General features: G+C 38.9%; 1 protein-coding gene across 1 annotated transcript in view; it reads left to right on the forward strand.

The window, feature by feature from the left end:
- The first annotated feature begins 651 nt into the window (after nucleotides 1-651).
- Nucleotides 652-26,759, forward strand: part of LOC133616709 (uncharacterized) — a 67,491-nt gene continuing 41,383 nt past the window's right edge. The window contains exons 1-2 of the mRNA XM_072914735.1: nucleotides 652-1,141; nucleotides 1,200-1,528. Of these exons, the coding sequence (XP_072770836.1) occupies nucleotides 652-1,141; nucleotides 1,200-1,528 (819 nt within the window). The remainder of the gene's footprint in view (nucleotides 1,142-1,199; nucleotides 1,529-26,759) is intronic.

Genomic DNA, 26,759 nt, shown 5'->3' on the forward strand with positions numbered 1-26,759 from the left:
AGTACAATTTCTGGGTACTCTACCCACCTCTTGATTATTTGCCACTTTTTTTTGTCTCCTTCATCCTTTTTCATCCCCTCCCCTCGTCCGCCTCCTGCGCCGTTATCCCACCCCTGCCCCCCACTGGTAGCCAAAGCAGCATTTAATTGCGGAGGACTGATCCGGGGTAAGGAGTAATCAGATGAGGACGCAGTCGGGGGGGGTGGGGGAGGAGTCACGTGGGCACGCATGCCGGCTAACCGGAGATTAATAACACGGGCGTCTCGGTTGGAGTTGAGCTGCAGAGGGCGGGAGCGAGGCAGAAGAGCGCAGGACGGTTGCGGTGACAGCAGACGAAGGACTGACAGTGGCGAGATGAGGAGTTAGAGCGCTGAGTGGGAGGAAGAAAGAGTGGGAATAGGAGGCAGTGCAGTGCAGAGCGAGGGAGAGAGAGAGAGAGAGAGAGAGATGTAGAGACAAGAACGTCTCTCTGCCGTGAGACGCTGAAGGGCTGCAGGAGGAGACGGAGGTCCAAAAGAGGAGGAAGCGAAGGCTTTAGGTTGGAGGCAAAAGTTGTGGGAAAAGATCCCAGATCGAGGAGTTAGTTGTTGGCAAAAGTGGGAGGGAATTTATGGAACGGGAACCTCGTGGTGGTGGACATCGTTGGTCAGCATGTTCTCTGACAGCAGAGCTCCGGCGGAGCACCGAGCCTTCAAGCCGCACGCCCCTCACTTCATCCCGTGGCTGCGCAACAGTCTCAAGTCCCAGCGTGCCGCCGCCGCCGACCTCGGGCTCGGCAGCGCGTACAAATCCAATCCCGAGCTCCACCACAACTCGGCGCCCCTGGAGCGGACCAGAGGGATGGGGATCTTCTCCATCCCGGGCAAGAACAAGGCGAAGAAGAGCGAGCCACGCTGCAATGGCGCCGGGGTGGCCAGGATGCTGCCGGCGGTGCTGAGGGGGCATCACATCCTGGGCAAGATGCAGAAGGACGCCGGCAGCCCCGCCAAGTGCCACCGTGACGAGTCCCCGGTTAAGAAACAGGCGCCGCCCCCTTCCCCTGCTCTTCCGACCGAGGCGCCGGTCTGCGTGGAGGAGCGAAGGGCGGACGTTTGGGACTACACGATTCACCAACGAGACCTGCAGTCGTCCGTCTGGCTCAGTTCGAACCCCCGGGGACCGAAAGACGTGGTCAGATCCAGCTTCGGCTACATCCGCAGGAACTGCCAGAGCCAGCCGAGACCTGACTGTGCTCAGGGAAGCGCCACCTGTGGAGGGAGTCAACGGAGTCGTCTTCTCCGCCGAGGTTCCTCGCGCCGCTTTGGGTTTCACCACAACTCTACGAGGACCGGGGAAACACGGCTCCAAACGCGTCCCGCCGGGGTGCCAGAACCAGAACGGGGGGGTCCGCCACCGAGCAAAGAGCGAGGAGGAAGCCCAGGGGACGGCCTGCAGCAGGAAAGTGGTACGCAGGCAGCTCAAGAAGGTGATGGACAACCTGGAGCAGGTTCTGACCGCACTCAGGGATGTTCAGCAGGAAATGAAAGAGGTAAAGAACTTTTCTTTCTTTTTTTCTTGAAACCCTGGAAGTCAAGTGCCCCAAATTCAAAATACCGTATTTTCCGCACCATAAGGCGCCCTGGGTTATAAGCCGCGCCTTCAATGAACGGCATATTTCAAAACTTTGTCCACCTATAAGCCGCCCCGTGTTATAAGCCGCATCTAACTGCGCTAAAGGAATGTCAAAAAAACAGTCAGATAGGTCAGTCAAACTTTAATAATATATTAAAAACCAGCGTGATGTGGGCGCGCATGGAGTCGTATATCAACATGGACGGAGCTGCGTGAAAAAAGCCACCCGGCCTCTTCGCGTAAACTTAAACTTACCTTAACCACTCGCTCATCTTTTCTTCATCCATCCCTTCGAGTTAGCTTTTATGATGACGCCGGCTGGAAAGGTCTCTTTTGGCAAGGTCTTCCTTTTGAATATCACCATGGGTGGAAGTTTCTGGCCATTAGCATGGCAAGCTAGAACCACAGTGAAGGATGACTTCTCATTCCCTGTGGTGCGAATATTCACCGTACGTGCTCCCGTTGTATCCACAGTGCGGTTCACAGGAATATCAGTTGCTGTGAAATAGTAATCCGTGTGCGGATGGAGAGATTGCGTCTTTTCATGAACCGGATACCTGTCGCTTAGTAGGAGCCATTTTGTGGTCTTTACAGATGTAAACACACAAAGGAAATGAAACGTACGGTGATATCCGCGCGCTTTTTCTTCTTCTACGCGGGCGGGTGGTTGCTTACAGTAGAAGAAGAAGCGCTTCCTGTTCTATGGGGGCGGGTGCTTACCTTGGCGGTTGCTTGCGTAGAAGAAGAAGCGCTTCCTGTTCTACCGGGAAAAAAGATGGCGGCTGTTTACCGAAGTTGCGAGACCGAAACTTTATGAAAATGAATCTTAATATTTATCCATATATAAAGCGCACCGGGTTATAAGCCGCACTGTCAGCTTTTGAGAAAATTTGTGGTTTTTAGGTGCGCCTTATAGTGCGGAAAATACGGTAGCTTCACGCGTTTGTGTTTTTGCGAAGCCACCGCAATGTAGTACCACTAAAGATGAGGAGGAACAGTGTGATTCTAAAGATGAGGAGGAACAGTGCCATTTTAACCATAGAACCGGCAAGTTTATTTAACTGTGACACAGCAAAGTCTCTAGGCGAGCAATACGCTTCATTAATGAAATAGAGTGAACACTTTTGTCAGTCATCTACTCACTTTGTCTCTGTGGGTGGAGGCGGACACAGCTAGCATACACACAGTTAGTCTTGCTATGTAAAGTCATATAGTAAACATTATTTGGATCATGGTCACCCAGAGATATGAACTTTTTAATCATCACAGCAGAAACTTTTCAATCCATTGTCTTGGTCTTTGCTGTGTTGCTAGCATGCACACACACACACACACACACACACACACACACACACACACACACACACACACTCTCACGCACGCACGCACACGCACTCACTTACACACACACGCACATACACGCACACACACACACACACAAACAAACACACACACACAAACACACACACACTCACACACACACACACACTCATGCACACACACAAACACACACACTCACACACAAACACACACACAAACACACACACATACACTCTCACACACACACAAACACACACACACACACACACACACACACACAAGGACACACACACACACAAACAAACACACACACACAAACACACAAACAAACACACACGCACAACACACACAAACACACACACACAATCATAAACACACACACACAATCACAAACACACACACGCACACACACACAAACAAGGACACACACACAAACACACACACAAACACACAAACAAACACACGCACAACACACACAAACACACACACACAATCACACAAACACACACACACACATAATCACAAACACACACACAAACACACACACGCACACACATACAAGGACTCACACACACACAAACAAACACACACACACAAACACACACACAAGGACACAAACACAAACAAACACACACGCACACAAACAAACACACACGCACAACACACACACACAATCACAAACACACACACACACACAATCACAAACACACACACACACTCACACACACGCGCACACACACACAAAGACACACAAACACACTCACACACACACACTCACACACACACACACTCATGCACACACACAAACACACACAGACACACACTCACACACAAACACACACACATACACTCTCACACACACACAAACACACACACACAAGGACACACACACACACAAACAAACACACACGCACAACACACACACACAATCACAAACACACACACACAATCACAAACACACGCACACACAAACAAGGACACACACACACAAACAAACACACACACAAACACACAAACAAACACACACGCACAATCACACAAACACACACACACAATCACAAACACACACACACACACGCATACACATACAAGGACACACACACACACAAACAAACACACACAAACACACACACAAGGACACACAAACAAATACACAAACACAAACAAACACACACGCACAACACACACAAACACACACACACAATCACAAACACACACACAATCACAAACACACACGCACACTCACACACACGCGCACACACACAAAGACACACACACACAAACAAACACACACACACAAACACATAAACAAACACACACGCACAACACACACACACAAACACACACACACACACAATCACAAACACACACACACACACAATCACAAACACACACACAATCACAAACACACACACACACACACACACTCACACACACACGCACACACACACAAGGACACACGCACACACAAACAAACACACAAAAAAACACACAAACAAACACACACACACACACACAATCACAAACACACACAATCACAAGCACACACACACACACACAAATACACACACTCACTCACACACACACACTCAGACACACACACACACACTCACACAAACACACACACAAATACACACACACACACACATACACTCTCACACACGCACACACTCTCACACACACAAACACAAGGACACACACACACAAACACAAACACACAAACAAACACACACACACAACACACAATCACAAACACACACAATCACAAACACACACACACACACACACACACACACACACACACACACACACACACACACACACACACACACACACACACACACACACACACACACACACACGTAAACCTAAGGTAACATGGTAGAAATGTAAAATCTAAAATGTTATCACTTGTTCCTAATACCATTTTTGATATTTCCCAAAAGTTTATTGAAAATCCACACAAATTTTATTTTGCTAACAGAGAGAAAATAACATGAAGTACATACTGTACACATACTATGCTAGGGCTGGGCAATATAGCTAAAAACTGTTTATCGGTCGATATCGATCATCTTTTTTTCTTTTTTTGGGGGGGGGGGGGGGATTTACCGAAAGTAAGGACCAGAAGGAAAATACATGAAATGTAAACTTTTTTTTTTTTTTTCAATAAAATGGGGGGGAAAAAAAGAAAAAAGAAACCTTCTGATTTATAATTCCCTCAGCTATCGAGGCAGAAAGGAAATGTCAACACAATGTAAACAAAATAGTAAAATCCCATTGAACACTTAAGAATAAGATCTTAAAATGAAGGTGCAAAAATAAGGAATATGTAAGAAATGCTTAAAGTGTAACAAAATAGTGTGGAGTGTGAAAATGTAAATATAAAGAATCCTGAGAACTATTTTCTGAAGGTTGTTTTATATATATATATATATATATTTTTTTTTAGGGTTAGTGTTTTTTCAAGGCATTTTATCGTGCGTCCTTTACTAGTGTTATTTCATCAGTAGGTGTCGGTGCGTACGATGTGATATCATCACCACTTCACCAAAAGGCTGCTGTTGACTCGGCCCAAAGTCGTGCAGTTTGTCAGACTTTGAGGGCACTTTTCATACGGGTAGCGTGCGCCTTCAGCGAAATGAAATATGCATTAGCAAGTCAGCATCGGGGGTTGCGTGAATCCACCACAGTCTGCAAATTATTCCTGCAGCCGCGCTCTCTCGCCATCATCCAACGCTGCGTCGTGTTTGCTCTCAATTCGTGCGCCTTTTTTTTTCTGAGGAGATGAGCGTCACGCCTCATTTGCCACACGCGTTCACAGGCTCGCCGAGATGATGCGTGGCGACATTAGGGCTGGCATCCACCTGCTTCTCCTGGTCCTGGACAGATGGCCATGCAGGCTCAGGCCCTGCTTTGCCATAGGCGCCCATGTTGAGTCGGAGATAAGGATCAAGCATTAACCTCGGGGGGGATGGCGTGTGGCGAGGTTTTTGGCTTTTGCTTGATGAGTGGTTGGGAGTGTGGCGATGTGGACACGCTACGAACGGACAGACTACAATATTGGGAAGTGTACCAACTAACTTCAGCTACCAGCTTGTGGTCAGTGGTACTTTCTGTATGTGCACACAATGTTGACTTATGACCAACTAATAATAATCTACTGTGGGTATGTTTTGCCCATTTATGCCAAAGTACACCTGTGTCAGCTGCATTAGTTTATTGAATGCTGAAAAGCATAGTTAGTGGGCTAACATGTCAGGTTCAAACACCGAACTATCTATTAAACAAGACAAGAAGCAAGGAATCATGCAGAGACAGAGTTCAATTTTGCCCATGAGGAGAAACGTATTGGGCTGCACACTCCGTTACAGTTCCCCCCCTACGCTCTAAGGTACAGCCCCACGCGCTCCTCTATTTATTCGGGAGTTCCCTAGTTAACATCCCTGAGGCTGCTTTATTGAATGCTGAAAAGCATAGTTAGTTGGCTAACATGTCAGGTTCAAACACCGAACTATCTATTAAACAAGACAAGAAGCAAGGAATCATGCAGAGACAGAGTTCAATTTTGCCCATGAGGAGAAACGTATTGGGCTGCACACTCAGTTACAGTTACGCTCTAAGGTACAGCCCCACGCACTCCTCTATTTATTCGGGAGTTCCCTAGTTAACATCCCTGAGGCTGCTTTATTGAATGCTGAAAAGCATAGTTAGTGGGCTAACTAATAGTCAAATACCTTGGTACATAAATAACTGTAAGCATGCTAACGTTAGTACGTTAAAATTTTTAGTAAATTTTGCGGTCGTACTCAGAGTCAAATAACTTGGTACATAACAATTAGCTGTTAGCATTTGTACTTTTTTTTTTGTGCCAATTTTGCCGCCGTATACCTCAATCTTATAACTTGGTATGTGACATATGTTAAGTGTTAGCATGCTAACTGTTAGCGTATTAGCATGCTAGCATTTTTAGCCAATTTTCCAGCTGTTCACAAACTTGGTATGTTACATAACTATGCTAAAGTTTTAGCCAATTTAGGGGGCTGTACTCCTAATAGTCAAATACCTTCGTACATAACATGTAACTGTTAGCATGCTAACATTAGCATTTAAACTTTTTTTTGTGTGCTAATTTTGCAACCATTTACCCGAAAATCATAACTCGATACTTGACATATGCTAACTGTTAGCATGTAGGCATGCAAACTTTTCTAGACAATTTTGCAGTTGTACACCTCAATCTTATAACTTGGTACTTGACATATGTTGACTGTTAGCATGCTAGCTTTTTTTTAGACAATTTTGCAGCTGTTCACAAAATTGGTTTGTTACATAACAATGCTAACTTTTTTAGCCAATTTAGGGGCCGTACTCCTAATAGTCAAATACCTTGGTACATAACAAATAACTGTAAGCATGCTAACGTTAGTACGTTAAAATTTTTAGTAAATTTTGCGGTCGTACTCAGAGTCAAATAACTTGGTACATAACATTTAGCTGTTAGCATTTGTACTTTTTTTTTTCCAATTTTGCCGCCGTATATCTCAATCTTATAACTTGGTTCGTGACATATGTTAAGTGTTAGCATGCTAACTGTTAGCGTATTAGCATGTTAGCATTTTTAGCCAATTTTCCAGCTGTTCACAAACTTGGTAGGTTACATAACTATGCTAAAGTTTTAGCCAATTTAGGGGGCTGTACTCCAATAGTCAAATACCTTCGTACATAACATGTAACTGTTAGCATGCTAACATTTGCATTTAAACTTTTTTTGTGTGCTAATTTTGCAACCATTTACCCGAAAATCATAACTCGATACTTGACATATGCTAACTGTTAGCATGTAGGCATGCAAACTTTTCTAGACAATTTTGCAGTTGTACGCCTCAATCTTATAACTTGGTACTTGACATATGTTGACTGTTAGCATGCTAGCTTTTTTTTAGACAATTTTGCAGCTGTTCACAAAATTGGTTTGTTACATAACAATGCTAACTTTTTTAGCCAATTTAGGGGCCGTACTCCTAATAGTCAAATACCTTGGTACATAACAAATAACTGTAAGCATGCTAACGTTAGTACGTAAAAATTTTTTGTAAATTTTGCGGTCGTACTCAGAGTCAAATAACTTGGTACATAACATTTAGCTGTTAGCATTTGTACTTTTTTTTTTTGCCAATTTTGCCGCTGTATATCTCAATCTTATAACTTGGTATGTGACATATGTTAAGTGTTAACATGCTAACTGTTAGTGTATTAGCATGTTAGCATTTTTAGCCAATTTTCCAGCTGTTCACAAACTTGGTATGTTACATAACTATGCTAAGGTTTTAGCCAATTTAGGGGGCTGCACTCCTAATAGTCAAATACCTTCGTACATAACATGTAACTGTTAGCATGCTAACATTAGCATTTAAACCTTTTTTTTGTGCTAATTTTGCAACCATTTACCCGAAAATCATAACTCGATACTTGACATATGCTAACTGTTAGCATGTAGGCATGCAAACTTTTCTCGACAATTTTGCAGTTGTACACCTCAATCTTATAACTTGGTACTTGACATATGTTGACTGTTAGCATGCTACCTTTTTTTTTTAGACAATTTTGCAGCTGTTCACAAAATTGGTTTGTTACATAACAATGCTAACTTTTTTAGCCAATTTAGGGGCCGTACTCCTAATAGTCAAATACCTTGGTACATAACAAATAAACGTAAGCATGCTAACGTTAGTACGTTAAAATTTTTAGTAAATTTTGCGGTCGTACTCAGAGTCAAAAAACTTGGTACATAACATTTAGCTGTTAGCATTTGTACTTTTTTTTTTGTTGCCAATTTTGCCGCCGTATACCTCAATCTTATAACTTGGTATGTGACATATGTTAAGTGTTAACATGCTAACTGTTAGCGTATTAGCATGCTAGCATTTTTAGCCAATTTTCCAGCTGTTCACAAACTCGGTATGTTACATAACTATGCTAAAGTTTTAGCCAATTTAGGGGGCTGTACTCCTAATAGTCAAATACCTTCGTACATAACATGTAACTGTTAGCATGCTAACATTAGCATTTAAACTTTTTTTGGTACTAATTTTGCAACCATTTACCCGAAAATCATAACTTGATACTTGACATATGCTAACTGTTAGCATGTAGGCATGCAAACTTTTCTAGACAATTTTGCAGTTGTACACCTCAATCTTATAACTTGGTACTTGACATATGTTGACTGTTAGCATGCTAGCTTTTTTATAGACAATTTTGCAGCTGTTCACAAAATTGGTTTGTTACATAACAATGCTAACTTTTTTAGCCAATTTAGGGTCCGTACTCCTAATAGTCAAATACCTTGGTACATAACAAATAACTGTAAGCATGCTAACGTTAGTACGTTAACATTTTTAGTAAATTTTGCGGTCGTACTCAGAGTCAAATAACTTGGTACATAACATTTAGCTGTTAGCATTTGTACTTTTTTTTTGTGCCAATTTTGCCGCCGTATACCTCAATCTTATAACTTGGTATGTGACATATGTTAAGTGTTAGCATGCTAACTGTTAGCGTATTAGCATGCTAGCATTTTTAGCCAATTTTCCAGCTGTTCACAAACTTGGTATGTTACATAACTATGCTAAAGTTTGAGCCAATTTAGGGGGCTGTACTCCTAATAGTCAAATACCTTCGTACATAACATGTAACTGTTAGCATGCTAACATTAGTATTTAAACTTTTTTTGGTGCTAATTTTACAACCATTTACCCGAAAATCATAACTTGATACTTGACATATGCTAACTGTTAGCATGTAGGCATGCAAACTTTTCTAGACAATTTTGCAGTTGTACACCTCAATCTTATAACTTGGTACTTGACATATGTTGACTGTTAGCATGCTAGCTTTTTTTTAGACAATTTTGCAGCTGTTCACAAAATTGGTTTGTTACATAACAATGCTAACTTTTTTAGCCAATTTAGGGGCCGTACTCCTAATAGTCAAATACCTTGGTACATAACAAATAACTGTAAGCATGCTAACGTTAGTACGTTAAAATTTTTAGTAAATTTTGCGGTCGTACTCAGAGTCAAATAACTTGGTACATAATATTTAGCTGTTAGCATTTGTACTTTTTTTTTGCCAATTTTGCCGCCGTATATCTCAATCTTATAACTTGGTACGTGACATATGTTAAGTGTTAACATGCTAACTGTTAGCGTATTAGCATGCTAGCATTTTTAGCCAATTTTCCAGCTGTTCACAAACTTGGTATGTTACATAACTATGCTAAAGTTTTAGCCAATTTAGGGGGCTGTACTCCTAATAGTCAAATACCTTCGTACATAACATGTAACTGTTAGCATGCTAACATTAGCATTTAAACTTTTTTTGGTACTAATTTTGCAACCATTTACCCGAAAATCATAACTTGATACTTGACATATGCTAACTGTTAGCATGTAGGCATGCAAACTTTTCTAGACAATTTTGCAGTTGTACACCTCAATCTTATAACTTGGTACTTGACATATGTTGACTGTTAGCATGCTAGCTTTTTTATAGACAATTTTGCAGCTGTTCACAAAATTGGTTTGTTACATAACAATGCTAACTTTTTTAGCCAATTTAGGGTCCGTACTCCTAATAGTCAAATACCTTGGTACATAACAAATAACTGTAAGCATGCTAACGTTAGTACGTTAACATTTTTAGTAAATTTTGCGGTCGTACTCCGAGTCAAATAACTTGGTACATAACATTTAGCTGTTAGCATTTGTACTTTTTTTTGTGCCAATTTTGCCGCCGTATACCTCAATCTTATAACTTGGTATGTGACATATGTTAAGTGTTAGCATGCTAACTGTTAGCGTATTAGCATGCTAGCATTTTTAGCCAATTTTCCAGCTGTTCACAAACTTGGTATGTTACATAACTATGCTAAAGTTTTAGCCAATTTAGGGGGCTGTACTCCTAATAGTCAAATACCTTCGTACATAACATGTAACTGTTAGCATGCTAACATTAGCATTTAAACTTTTTTTGGTACTAATTTTGCAACCATTTACCCGAAAATCATAACTTGATACTTGACATATGCTAACTGTTAGCATGTAGGCATGCAAACTTTTCTAGACAATTTTGCAGTTGTACACCTCAATCTTATAACTTGGTACTTGACATATGTTGACTGTTAGCATGCTAGCTTTTTTATAGACAATTTTGCAGCTGTTCACAAAATTGGTTTGTTACATAACAATGCTAACTTTTTTAGCCAATTTAGGGTCCGTACTCCTAATAGTCAAATACCTTGGTACATAACAAATAACTGTAAGCATGCTAACGTTAGTACGTTAACATTTTTAGTAAATTTTGCGGTCGTACTCCGAGTCAAATAACTTGGTACATAATAATTAGCTGTTAGCATTTGTACTTTTTTTTTTTTTGCCAATTTTGCCGCCGTATACCTCAATCTTATAACTTGGTATGTGACATATGTTAAGTGTTAGCATGCTAACTGTTAGCGTATTAGCATGCTAGCATTTTTAGCCAATTTTCCAGCTGTTCACAAACTTGGTATGTTACATAACTATGCTAAAGTTTTAGCCAATTTAAGGGGCTGTACTCCTAATAGTCAAATACCTTCGTACATAACATGTAACTGTTAACATGCTAACATTAGCATTTAAACTTTTTTTGGTGCTAATCTTACAACCATTTACCCGAAAATCATAACTCGATACTTGACATATGCTAACTGTTAGCATGTAGGCATGCAAACTTTTCTCGACAATTTTGCAGTTGTACACCTCAATCTTATAACTTGGTACTTGACATATGTTGACTGTTAGCATGCTACCTTTTTTTTTAGACAATTTTGCAGCTGTTCACAAAATTGGTTTGTTACATAACAATGCTAACTTTTTTAGCCAATTTAGGGGCCGTACTCCTAATAGTCAAATACCTTGGTACATAAATAACTGTAAGCATGCTAACGTTAGTACGTTAAAATTTTTAGTAAATTTTGCGGTCGTACTCAGAGTCAAATAACTTGGTACATAACATTTAGCTGTTAGCATTTGTACTTTTTTTTTTTGCCAATTTTGCCGCCGTATATCTCAATCTTATAACTTGGTACGTGACATATGTTAAGTGTTAGCATGCTAACTTTCAGCGTATTAGCATGTTAGCATTTTTAGCCAATTTTCCAGCTGTTCACAAACTTGGTATGTTACATAACTATGCTAAGGTTTTAGCCAATTTAGGGGGCTGTACTCCTAATAGTCAAATACCTTCGTACATAACATGTAACTGTTAGCATGCTAACATTAGCATTTAAACTTTTTTTTGGTGCTAATTTTACAACCATTTACCCGAAAATCATAACTTGATACTTGACATATGTAAGCATGCAAACTTTTCTAGACAATTTTGCAGTTGTACACCTCAATCTTATAACTTGGTACTTGACATATGTTGACTGTTAGCATGCTAGCTTTTTTTTAGACAATTTTGCAGCTGTTCACAAAATTGGTTTGTTACATAACAATGCTAACTTTTTTAGCCAATTTAGGGGCCGTACTCCTAATAGTCAAATACCTTGGTACATAACAAATAACTATAAGCATGCTAACGTTAGTACGTTAAAATTTTTAGTAAATTTTGCGGTCGTACTCAGAGTCAAATAACTTGGTACATAACATTTAGCTGTTAGCATTTGTACTTTTTTTTTTTTGCCAATTTTGCCGCCGTATATCTCAATCTTATAACTTGGTACGTGACATATGTTAAGTGTTAGCATGCTAACTTTCAGCGTATTAGCATGTTAGCATTTTTAGCCAATTTTCCAGCTGTTCACAAACTTGGTATGTTACATAACTATGCTAAGGTTTTAGCCAATTTAGGGGGCTGTACTCCTAATAGTCAAATACCTTCGTACATAACATGTAACTGTTAGCATGCTAACATTAGCATTTAAACTTTTTTTTGGTGCTAATTTTACAACCATTTACCCGAAAATCATAACTTGATACTTGACATATGCTAACTGTTAGCATGTAGGTATGCAAACTTTTCTAGACAATTTTGCAGTTGTACACCTCAATCTTATAACTTGGTACTTGACATATGTTGACTGTTAGCATGCTAGCTTTTTTTTTAGACAATTTTGCAGCTGTTCACAAAATTGGTTTGTTACATAACAATGCTAACTTTTTTAGCCAATTTAGGGGCCGTACTCCTAATAGTCAAATACCTTGGTACATAACAAATAAACGTAAGCATGCTAACGTTAGTACGTTAAAATTTATAGTAAATTTTGCGGTCGTACTCAGAGTCAAATAACTTGGTACATAACAATTAGCTGTTAGCATTTGTACTTTTTTTTTTTTTGCCAATTTTGCCGCCGTATACCTCAATCTTATAACTTGGTATGTGACATATGTTAAGTGTTAGCATGCTAACTGTTAGCGTATTAGCATGCTAGCATTTTTAGCCAATTTTCCAGCTGTTCACAAACTTGGTATGTTACATAACTATGCTAAAGTTTTAGCCAATTTAAGGGGCTGTACTCCTAATAGTCAAATACCTTCGTACATAACATGTAACTGTTAACATGCTAACATTAGCATTTAAACTTTTTTTGGTGCTAATTTTACAACCATTTACCCGAAAATCATAACTCGATACTTGACATATGCTAACTGTTAGCATGTAGGCATGCAAACTTTTCTCGACAATTTTGCAGTTGTACACCTCAATCTTATAACTTGGTACTTGACATATGTTGACTGTTAGCATGCTAGCTTTTTTTTTAGACAATTTTGCAGCTGTTCACAAAATTGGTTTGTTACATAACAATGCTAACTTTTTTAGCCAATTTAGGGGCCGTACTCCTAATAGTCAAATACCTTGGTACATAAATAACTGTAAGCATGCTAACGTTAGTACGTTAAAATTTTTAGTAAATTTTGCGGTCGTACTCAGAGTCAAATAACTTGGTACATAACATTTTAGCTGTTAGCATTTGTACTTTTTTTTTTTGCCAATTTTGCCGCCGTATATCTCAATCTTATAACTTGGTACGTGACATATGTTAAGTGTTAGCATGCTAACTTTCAGCGTATTAGCATGTTAGCATTTTTAGCCAATTTTCCAGCTGTTCACAAACTTGGTATGTTACATAACTATGCTAAGGTTTTAGCCAATTTAGGGGGCTGTACTCCTAATAGTCAAATACCTTCGTACATAACATGTAACTGTTAGCATGCTAACATTAGCATTTAAACTTTTTTTTGGTGCTAATTTTACAACCATTTACCCGAAAATCATAACTTGATACTTGACATATGCTAACTGTTAGCATGTAAGCATGCAAACTTTTCTAGACAATTTTGCAGTTGTACACCTCAATCTTATAACTTGGTACTTGACATATGTTGACTGTTAGCATGCTAGCTTTTTTTTAGACAATTTTGCAGCTGTTCACAAAATTGGTTTGTTGCATAACAATGCTAACTTTTTTAGCCAATTTAGGGGCCGTACTCCTAATAGTCAAATACCTTGGTACATAACAAATAACTATAAGCATGCTAACGTTAGTACGTTAAAATTTTTAGTAAATTTTGCGGTCGTACTCAGAGTCAAATAACTTGGTACATAACATTTAGCTGTTAGCATTTGTACTTTTTTTTTTTTGCCAATTTTGCCGCCGTATATCTCAATCTTATAACTTGGTACGTGACATATGTTAAGTGTTAGCATGCTAACTTTCAGCGTATTAGCATGTTAGCATTTTTAGCCAATTTTCCAGCTGTTCACAAACTTGGTATGTTACATAACTATGCTAAGGTTTTAGCCAATTTAGGGGGCTGTACTCCTAATAGTCAAATACCTTCGTACATAACATGTAACTGTTAGCATGCTAACATTAGCATTTAAACTTTTTTTTGGTGCTAATTTTACAACCATTTACCCGAAAATCATAACTTGATACTTGACATATGCTAACTGTTAGCATGTAGGTATGCAAACTTTTCTAGACAATTTTGCAGTTGTACACCTCAATCTTATAACTTGGTACTTGACATATGTTGACTGTTAGCATGCTAGCTTTTTTTTTAGACAATTTTGCAGCTGTTCACAAAATTGGTTTGTTGCATAACAATGCTAACTTTTTTAGCCAATTTAGGGGCTGTACTCCTAATAGTCAAATACCTTGGTACATAAATAACTGTAAGCATGCTAACGTTAGTACGTTAAAATTTTTAGTAAATTTTGTGGTCGTACTCAGAGTCAAATAACTTGGTACATAACATTTAGCTGTTAGCATTTGTACTTTTTTTTTTTGCCAATTTTGCCGCCGTATATCTCAATCTTATAACTTGGTACGTGACATATGTTAAGTGTTAGCATGCTAACTGTTAGCGTATTAGCATGCTAGCATTTTTAGCCAATTTTCCAGCTGTTCACACACTTGGTATGTTACATAACTATGCTAAAGTTTTAGCCAATTTAGGGGGCTGTACTCCTAATAGTCAAATACCTTCGTACATAACATGTAACTGTTAGCATGCTAACATTAGCATTCAAACTTTTTTTGGTGCTAATTTTGCAACCATTTACCCGAAAATCATAACTCGATACTTGACATATGCTAACTGTTAGCATGTAGGCATGCCAACTTTTTTAGCCAATTTTGCAGTTGTACACCTCAATCTTATAACTTGGTACTTGACATATGTTAACTGTTAGCATGCTAGCTTTCTTTAGCCAATTTTGCAGCTGTTCACCAACTTGGTATGTTACATAACTATGCTAACTTTTTTAGCCAATTTAGGGGCCGTACTCCTAATAGTCAAATACCTTCGCACATAACATTTAACTATTAGCATGCTAACATTAGCATTGAATTTTTTTTTGTGCTAATTTTGCAACCATTTACCCGAAAATCATAACTCGATACTTGACATATGCTAACTGTTAGCATGTAGGCATGCCAACTTTTTTAGCCAATTTTGCAGTTGTACACCTCAATCTTATAACTTGGTACTTGAAATATGTTAACTGTTAGCATGCTAGCTTTTTTTAGCCAATTTTGCAGCTGTTCACCAACTTGGTATGTTACATAACTATGCTAACTTTTTTAGCCAATTTAGGGGCCGTACTCCTAATAGTCAAATACCTTCGCACATAACATTTAACTATTAGCATGCTAACATTAGCATTTAATTTTTTTTTGTGCTAATTTTGCAACCATTTACCCGAAAATCATAACTCGATACTTGACATATGCTAACTGTTAGCATGTAGGCATGCCAACTTTTTTAGCCAATTTTGCAGTTGTACACCTCAATCTTATAACTTGGTACTTGAAATATGTTAACTGTTAGCATGCTAGCTTTTTTTTAGCCAATTTTGCAGCTGTTCACCAACTTGGTATGTTACATAACTATGCTAACTTTTTTAGCCAATTTAGGGGCCGTACTCCTAATAGTCAAATACCTTCGTACATAACATTTAACTGTTAGCATGCTAACATTAGCATTGAACTTTTTTTGTGTGCTAATTTTGCAACCATTTACCCGAAAATCATAACTCGATACTTGACATATGCTAACTTTTAGCATGTAGCATGTATTGGTATTTGACTATTAGGAGTACGGCCCCCTAAATTGGCTAAAACGTTAGCATAGTTAAGTAACATACCAAGTTTGTGAACAGCTGAAAAAGTGGCAAAAAAAGCGAGCATTCTAACACGCTAACAGTTAGCATGCTAACAGTTAACATATGTCACGTACCAAGTTATAAGCTTGAGGTATACGGCGGCAAAATTGGCCAAAAAAGAAAGTGCAAAAGCTAACAGCTAAAAAGTTATTTGACTCTTAGTACGACTGTAAAATTTACTACAAATTTTAACGTGCTAACGTTAGCATGCTTACAGTTATTTGTTATGTACCAAGGTATTTGACTATTAGGAGTACGGCCCCCAAATTGACTGAAAAAGTTAGCATAGTTATGTAACATACCAATTTCTCCTGAAATTGCATGTTGTAGTTGCACAATATGATGGTGTGATATCAAGAAGTGTTGCCAAGACAGGCTGACACTTTTATAGAAATGTTCAGCAAAAAGTTGACACATCAAAGAAAGACGAGGACAAGGACATTTTGTGGCCTATTCTTCATTTCAAAGCCGTGTTTTATCATTGTGCTGCATGAACCCTGTCCCTCACAAGCAATTACTGCTTGAATTCTAATGATGCCTGCAGCCGCTTTAAAGTTAAACCCTTCTGACAGCCGCTACCAATACTGGAACAAAAACAGCAGAAAGGCGATGTTTTGCCCAAGACACTTATTGGATTACTGTCTGCTCGTTAGCTTGGCCAAACAACAAAGTTAAGAGCGCGTGTGTTTTGGTGGAAAACACTTCAGAATTGTTGTACGCCAAAAGTGACATCGTGGTGCGCAAACTTTCCAAATAAAACTAATGCCAATGAGTGCAATTCTATTTGGAATATGTTTGTTCCAGCATCTAAATTGTGTCAAAAGTCTTCAATAACTAAAGCAAAATGTTTTGATTCATTTTAAATATTTTTTTATAATTAATACATTTAACTGTTATGCTGTATCTTTTAAAAAAATTTTTTTTACTAAATGCTTTGGGTTTTTCAATTTTGACAGAAAAAAATGCATATTTTATACTTAAACATTATCTGATCTTGCCAATTACCGTATTTTTCGGACTATAAGTGGCAGTTTTTTTCATAGTTTGGCCGACTTATACTCAGGAGCGACTTATGTGTGAAATGATGAACACATTAGCGTAAAATATCAAATAATATTATTGATCTCATTCACGTACAGAGGTGGGTAGAGTAGCCAGAAATTGTACCGGTACTCAAGTAAGAGTACTGTTACTTTAGAGATTTATTACTCAAGTAAAAGTAAGGAGTAGTCACCCAAATATTTACTTGAGTAAAAGTAAAAAAGTATGTTGTAAAAAAACTACTCAAGTACTGAGTAACGGATGAGTAACATACACACACATATCATATACCGTATTTTCCGCACTATAAGGCGCACCTAAAAACCACAAATTTTCTCAAAAGCTGACAGTGCGCCTTATAACCCGGTGCGCTTTATATATGGATAAATATTAAGATTCATTTTCATAAAGTTTCGGTCTCGCAACTTTGGTGAACAACCGCCATCTTTTTTCCCGGTAGAACAGGAAGCGCTTCTTCTTCTACGCAAGCAACCGCCAAGGTAAGCACCCGCCCCCATAGAACAGGAAGCGCTTCTTCTTCTACTGTAAGCAACCACCCGCCCGCGTAGAAGAAGAAAAAGGGCGCGGATATTATCATTTCCTTTGTGTGTTTACATCTGTAAAGACCACAAAATGGCTCCTACTAAGCGTCAGGGATCCGGTTCATGAAAAGACGCAATCTCTCCATCCGCACACGGATTACTATTTCACAGCAACTGATATTCCTGTGAACCGCACTGTGGATACAACGGGAGCACGTACGGTGAATATTCGCACCACAGGGAATGAGAAGTCATCCTTCACTGTGGTTCTAGCTTGCCATGCTAATGGCCAGAAACTTCCACCCATGGTGATATTCAAAAGGAAGACCTTGCCAAAAGAGACCTTTCCAGCCGGCGTCATCATAAAAGCTAACTCGAAGGGATGGATGAAGAAAAGATGAGCGAGTGGTTAAGGTAAGTTTAAATTTACGCGAAGAGGCCGGGTGGCTTTCTTCACGCAGCTCCGTCCATGTTGATATACGACTCCATGCGCGCCCACATCACGCTGGTTTTAATATATTATTAAAGTTTGACTGACCTATTTGACTGTTTTTTTGACATTCCTTTAGCGCAGTTAGATGCGGCTTACAACACGGGGCGGCTTATAGGTGGACAAAGTTTTGAAATATGCCGCTCATTGAAGGCGCGGCTTATAACCCAGGGCGCCTTATGGTGCGGAAAATACGGTGTGTATATATATATATATATATATATATATATATATATATATATATATATATATATATATATATACATACATTGATATATACAGTATATAATTTATATATATATTTTTTGCCGTTTTTGTTTACATGTTAATAGTGTTTTAATGAATATACATGCATGTTTAACACATATAGATTCCTTTCTTTCATGAAGACAAGAATATAAGTTGGTGTATTACCTGATTCTGATGACTTGCATTGATTGTAATCAGACAGTAGTGATGATAACGTCCACGTTTTCAAATGGAGGAGAAAAAAAGTTCCTCCTTTCTGTCTAATACCACATGAAAGTGGTTGGTTTTTGGCATCTTATTTGTCCAGCTTCCATATTCGTTTTTATACACTTTACAAGAAATACATTGGCGGCAAACTCCGTAGCTTGCTAGCTTGTTTGCGCAGGCTTTCGGAGACTCTTATTTTGAAAGCGCAGGCGCGACGGAGCGGCACTTTTATTGTGAAGACAGGAACTGTGCAGTCAGTCTTTAGGCTTTTGACGGGATGTACGGGTGAAATAAAAAATGGTCTTTTTTCCTTCACACTTTTGATTAATTGATTGGAACTTTTATTAGTAGATTGCACAGTACAGTACATATTCCGTACAATTGACCACTAAATGGTAACACCCCAATAAGTTTTTCAACTTGTTTAAGTCAGGTCATGTGACCGCCTGGCTCTGTTTGATTGGTCCAACGTCACCAGTGACTGCATCTGATTGGTGGAACGGAGTGAACGTCACCAGTGACTGTATTTGTTGAAACGCAGGCACTATGAAGGTCTGTCTGACAGACCAAAACAAACAAAGCGTGCATTAACAGATCGATAAAAATTAGTAGCGAGTAGCGAGCTGAATGTAGATAAAAGTAGCGGAGTAAAAGTAGCGTTTCTTCTCTATAAATATACTCAAGTAAAAGTAAAAGTATGTTGCATTAAAACTACTCTTAGAAGTACAATTTATCCCAAAAGTTAATCAAGTAGATGTAACGGAGTAAATGTAGCGCGTTACTACCCACCTCTGTTCACGTAAGAGACTAGACGTATAAGATTTCATGGGATTTAGCGACAGATTGTTTGGTAAACGTATAGCATGTTCTATATGTTATAGTTATTTGAATGACTCTTACCATAATATGTTACGTTAACATACCAGTTGGTTATTTATGCCTCATATAACGTACACTTATTCAGCCTGTTGTTCACTATTCTTCATTTATTTTAAATTGCCTTTCAAATGTCTATTCTTGCTGTTGGCTTTTATCAAATACATTTCCTTCTTTACTATGCATTTTCGGCCGGAGCGACTTATACTCCGAAAAATACGGTATATTATTATATACTGTATTGCAAAACTATTTTTGTGAGATAAAAACAAATAGTTTAATATCTGCTTGTCACCTTTTATTTATGATTTTAAACATACTTGCCAACCCTCCCGGATTTTCCGGGAGACTCCCGAAATTCAGCGCCTCTCCCGAAAACCTCCCGGGACAAATTTTCTCCCGAAATTCAGGCGGAGTGACGTGTTGACAGCCTGTTCTCACGTCCGCTTTCCCACCATATAAACAGCTAATGATCGAGGGCGAGTTCTTGGTTTCTTATGTGGGTTTATTGTTGGGCAGTTTCATTAACGTCCTCCCAGCGCGGTAACAACACACAACAACAGCAGTCACGTTTGTGTCCCCGTAAAGCAGTTCGTCTGCCGTAAACAGCAATGTTGTGACACTTTTAAACAGGACAATACTGCCATCTACTGTACATGCATATGTGACCCACCCATAATGTGTCACATTTTTGTGTTGATTTATTTATTTTATTTTGTGGTTTGAATTCGTTTTTGGAGCTGTCATTACACATTTATCAGTATTCACATTGGTCAGTAGGGGGCAGTAGGGCGTTTCTTCCCAATTGAATGCTATCACCTGCAGACCGGAAGTGTCTTGTCATTCTGATGAGCGCGACCAGTCTGTGAACAATTGAAACGTCCTGTGTGCTTTTTCCTCCTGTATAACAGGTTAGTTTTGGTGAATCAACTCACTGAATAATATCCATGTGATCTTTATAAGTTTAAGTACACATTCTGATGGTGGAGCCTAACTCTAAAGTGTTTGTGAGTTGTAGTTTGTATTTGTGAATGAATCCAGTGCACAGCTGCAGTAATCAATACAAAAAGGCGACGTGAGTGCGCAATGTTTATATAGGAACTTCTGATCGTAATTCAGACTCCCAAATTAGAGCTCCCGTTTTCTTATTGATTTTATAATGTATATTTGTATAATGTGTGTATTCTGAAATAGTGACAGAGAATAGAACAAGGATGGACAATTCAACCCTTAACTCAACAATGAGTAGATGAGTGTTATGTGTGTGTAAATGTGTAAATAAATGAACACTGAAATTCAAGTATTTCTTTTATTTATATATATATATATATATATATATATATATATATATATATATATATATATATATATATATATATATGTAATAAAATATATATATATATATATATGTATATATATATAGCTAGAATTCACTGAAAGTCAAGTATTTCTTATATATATATATATATATATATATATATATATCTTAACCACGCCCCCACCCCCCACCTCCCGAAATCGGAGGTCTCAAGGTTGGCAAGTATGATTTTAAAGCAAGTTATACATTAAAAAAAAATCTAATAATCAAATGCATATGCATTTCGATTAATCATGATTAATCACAGGTTATTACCCGCATGCATAATGTCAATACATTTTTAAAATGCGGCCCATCACTGCGACGTGGCCCTCAATGAAAATGAGTTTGACACACCTGGTCTAGCTTGTGTGCTTAGCTGTTGTGTAGCTGTAATCTCCAAGTAGCCCCCCGGTTACCTTTATTGTAAATGACTAAAATAGAATTAAAGCTGCAAGCAGCATTGGTCGGGCCCGCATATTTGGCAGGTGCTAGTCCTAAGTGTCCCAATACTTTTGTTCAGTTTTCGTCATAAGTGTCCCAATACTTTTGTCTACTTTTAGTCCGAATTGTCCCAATACTTTTGTTTAGTGTACCTACCTTGTCTGCATTGTGTGGGCACGCTGGTGCTTCCTGCTTTTAAGCAGCCTTCTTGGAAAAAACAGCAGCATCAGCGCAGCGGCTCTTTGAAGGGTCATAAAATCAAAACCGGAGCCGGTATTAAAACTCTTTCGATAACTTTTAATCAAAAGGGTTCAATCTCTCTCCTGTGTTAGTTTGAAGCCGAAACAACAAACACGCTCAGAGGAGATAATGTTTGAAGAAAGGTGACCGGTTTTTACAAAAATGTTGTGTTGAAGGGGGAATAGCAAACTTCCTGTTGATTTTTGCTGGGGGTTGTCAATTTATGAAATGTAGGTCTAAGTGAGACCTACGGAGAGGATTTTGTTTCATGTCTCTCCGACCTTCCCAGTGGGAGTTACAGGCAGTTTTGTCATTTTTTTCTTCCGAGGAGCAGTTTTTTCTCCGTTTTATTCAAAAATTGCTCTAGAGCGCAATTTTTAAATTTGGGGTTAGGTTTTTTTATTAGATCACAATTTTTGCCAGTCCTGATGTGTGTGTTCAGTTTGGTGAGTTTTGAAGCGTGTTAAGGGGGTCAAATTACAGCTCAAAAAGGCAAAAGTGACTGTTTTTAGTCTTGAAGGGGGAATTGCCAACTTCCTGTTGATTTTTGCCCGAGGATATACAATTATGAAAACTAGGTCTAAGTCAAACCTACATAGAGGTTTTTGTTTCATGTCTCTCCGACATTCCTAGTGGGAGTTACAGGCAGTCTAGTTTTTTTTCTTTTCCTAGAGGGCGCTAGAGCGCAATTTTGAGTTTTGGGGTTTGTTTTTTTTATTAAAAGACAATTTTCGCAGGTCCTGATGTGTGGGTCAAATATGGTGAGTTTTGAAGCATGTTTAGTGGGTCAAATTAGTGCTCAAAGAGGCGGCGGAAGAATAATAAAGAAAGAATTAAAGCTGCAAGCAGCATTGTTCGGGCCCGCGTATTTGGCAGGTGCTAGTCCTAAGTGTCCCAATACTTTTGTCTACTTTTAGTCTGAAGTGTCCCAAGACTTTTGTCTAGTGTACCTACCTTGTCTGCATTGTGTGGGCACGTTGGTGCTTCCTGCTTTTAAGCAGCCATCTTAAAAAAACAGCAGTGCAGCAGCATCAGCGCAGCGGTTCTTTGAAGGGTCATAAAATCCAAACCGGAGCAGTTATTAAAACTCTTTCAATAACTTTTAATCAGAAGGGTTCAATCACTCTCCTGTGTTAGTTTGAAGCCGAAACAACAAACACGCTCAGAGGAGATAATGTTTGAAGAAAGGTGACCGGTTTTTACAAAAATGTTGTGTTGAAGGGGGAATAGCAAGCTTCTTGTAGATTTTTGCTGGGGGTTGTCAATTTATGAAATGTAGGTCTAAGTGAGACCTACGGAGAGGATTTTGTTTCATGTCTCTCCGACCTTCCCAGTGGGAGTTACAGGCAGTTTTGTCATTTTTTTCTTCCGAGGAGCAGTTTTTTTCTCCGTTTTATTCAAAAATTGCTCTAGAGCGCAATTTTTAAATTTGGGGTTAGGTTTTTTTTATTAGATCACAGTTTTAGCCAGTCCTGATGTGTGTGTTCAGTTTGGTGAGTTTTGAAGCGTGTTAAGGGGGTCAAATTACAGCTCAAAAAGGCAAAAGTGACTGTTTTTAGTCTTGAAGGGGGAATTGCCAACTTCCTGTTGATTTTTGCCCGAGGATATACAATTATGAAAACTAGGTCTAAGTCAAACCTACATAGAGGTTTTTGTTTCATGTCTCTCCGACCTTCCTAGTGGGAGTTACAGGCAGTCTAGTTTTTTTTTTTCCTAGGGGGCACTAGAGCGCAATTTTGAGTTTTGGGGTTCGTTTTTTTTTATTAAAAGACAATTTTCGCAGGTCCTGATGTGTGGGTCAAATATGGTGAGTTTTGAAGCATGTTAAGTGGGTCAAATTAGTGCTCAAAGAGGCGGCGGAAGAATAATAAAGAAAGAATTAAAGCTGCAAGCAGCATTGGTCGGGCCCGCGTATTTGGCAGGTGCTAGTCCTAAGTGTCCCAATACCTTTGTCTACTTTTAGTCTGAAGTGTCCCAAGACTTTTGTCTAGTGTACCTACCTTGTCTGCATTGTGTGGGCACGTTGGCGCTTCCTGCTTTGAAGCAGCCATCTTACAAAAACAGCAGTGCAGCAGCATCAGCGCAGCGGCTCTTTGAAGGGTCATAAAATCAAAACCGGAGCCGGTATTAAAACTCTTTCGATAACTTTTAATCAAAAGGGTTCAATCTCTCTCCTGTGTTAGTTTGAAGCCGAAACAACAAACACGCTCAGAGGAGATAATGTTTGAAGAAAGGTGACCGGTTTTTACAAAAATGTTGTGTTGAAGGGGGAATAGCAAGCTTCTTGTAGATTTTTGCTGGGGGTTGTCAATTTATGAAATGTAGGTCTAAGTGAGACCTACGGAGAGGATTTTGTTTCATGTATCTCCGACCTTCCCAGTGGGAGCTACAGGCAGTTTTGTCATTTTTTTCTTCCGAGGAGCGGTTTTTTTCTCCGTTTTATTCAAAAATTGCTCTAGAGCGCAATTTTTAAATTTGGGGTTAGGTTTTTTTATTAGATCACAATTTTTGCCAGTCCTGATGTGTGTGTTCAGTTTGGTGAGTTTTGAAGCGTGTTAAGGGGGTCAAATTACAGCTCAAAAAGGCAAAAGTGACTGTTTTTAGTACTTTTTTGTCTTGAAGGGGGAATTGCCAACTTCCTGTTGATTTTTGCCCGAGGATATACAATTATGAAAACTAGGTCTAAGTCAAACCTACATAGAGGTTTTTGTTTCATGTCTCTCCGACCTTCCTAGTGGGAGTTACAGGCAGTCTAGTTTTTTTTTTCCTAGGGAGCGCTAGAGCGCAATTTTGAGTTTTGGGGTTCGTTTTTTTTATTAAAAGACAATTTTCGCACGTCCTGATGTGTGGGTCAAATATGGTGAGTTTTAATGCTCAAAGAGGCGGCGGAAGAATAATAAAGAAATGGGTCGTACTTGTATAGCGCTTTTCTACCTTTTTAAGGAACTCAAAGCGCTTTGACACTATTTTCCACATTCACCCATTCACACACACACATTCACACACTGATGGCGGGAGCTGCCATGCACGGCGCTAACCAGTCCCATCAGGAGCAAGGGTGAAGTGTCTTGCTCAAGGACACAACGGACGTGACTAGGATGGTAGAAGGTGGGGATTGAACCAGTAACCCTCAGATTGCTGGCACGGCCACTCTCCCAACTTCGCCACGCCGTCCCCGGTACACTTGTTGAAAAAGTTTCCAAAATTGTGAAAATAAGAACGAGTTTTACTGAATTGGTAATAAATAAAGGTAGTACAGTGTTAACATTTTGAAAATAGTAATACATTTGAATAAACTGGTAAAAAAAAAAAAATCAAGTCCATAAAGTGGTACCTACGGACACTTTTGATTGAAATATTTGCCAAAATGTTTATACTAAGAATAGATTTCAATAAATAAAGTCAATAAAGTGGTATCTTGGGGCACTTTTGATAAAAAATCTTCGTCAAATTTTTTAAAATAATAGTACATCGGTAATAAAGTGATAAATACAAGCATTTTGAAAATAATGATACAGTTTAATAAATTGGTGATAACCTTATTAATAAAAGGTCAATAAAGTGGTAGCGTGGACATTAAATGTGAAATTAATCATATATTTTAATAAATAGGTAACAAATAAAGTGATAAAATTAATAAAGTGGTAGTCAGAGCACTTTTGATTAAAATATTTGCCAGTAATTTTGAAAATAATAATATATTTTAATAATGATAAAGTAATAAATAACAAGTCAATAAAGTGGTACCATGTGGACACTATTGATGAAAATCTTTGCCAAAATTGTGAAAATAATACAACATTTATATAAATTGGTAACAAATAAGGTGATTAAAGTGGTAACTCGGAGCACTTTTGATTTAAAAAATTGTCAAAGTATTGAAAATAAGACATTTCAATAAATTGGAATTAAAAAGTGATAAATACAGTTAATACAGTGCTAGCCTAAGTAGTCATTAAAAGAATAAAACCTTACAAATTCAATAGGTCCTTATGTCCCATTGCATGAGGACTCCCTGTGGGAGTCCTTATGCAATGGGCCATGCGGGCCCTAATAAATTGTGTGCCTACTGGAGGACATTTAGATGTTAACAGGCGGTCTGGTTTTGCATAAGTTCCGAGCAGGCGCTCCTGGGGTCATTTGGGGAGTTTAACACTGACCACGTTGGAGAAGACTTAAAAAAAACACATCATTAGTGCTGCCCGACACTCCAGCGACTTAGTTTGGCGTGAAGATGAAACCAAAAAGTTTGAACATTTTTTTAGCATTCATCAGCCGTGCTTGAAGACGGGAGTCAACAGTGATTGTTTTTAATAAACACTCCTGGGGAAAGCCGCAGCAAATCAGGGTCCTGTGTGCTCTTTTATCTCAGGTGATTCTTGACATTAACAAGCTGCACCAGCCCACTATCTCTCTCACACACACACACACACACACACACACACACACACACACACACACACACACACACACACACACACTGCACTTCAAAGCCACGAAGCAAGACGAGGAAAAAAAGAAAACAGGCCGTCCTTTTGACATCAGCGAGGATGAAAACAAAATATTTTTTGTGTGTTTCAGCTCAACGTTGTATCCGTTGCACAGGTGGTGTGGGGAAGGGAGGTCAAACATGTTTTCCTCTGAGTCATTTTCTCCCATCATTGCA

This window comes from Nerophis lumbriciformis, linkage group LG14 (assembly GCF_033978685.3).
Source record: "Nerophis lumbriciformis linkage group LG14, RoL_Nlum_v2.1, whole genome shotgun sequence".
Taxonomy (NCBI): domain Eukaryota; kingdom Metazoa; phylum Chordata; class Actinopteri; order Syngnathiformes; family Syngnathidae; genus Nerophis; species Nerophis lumbriciformis.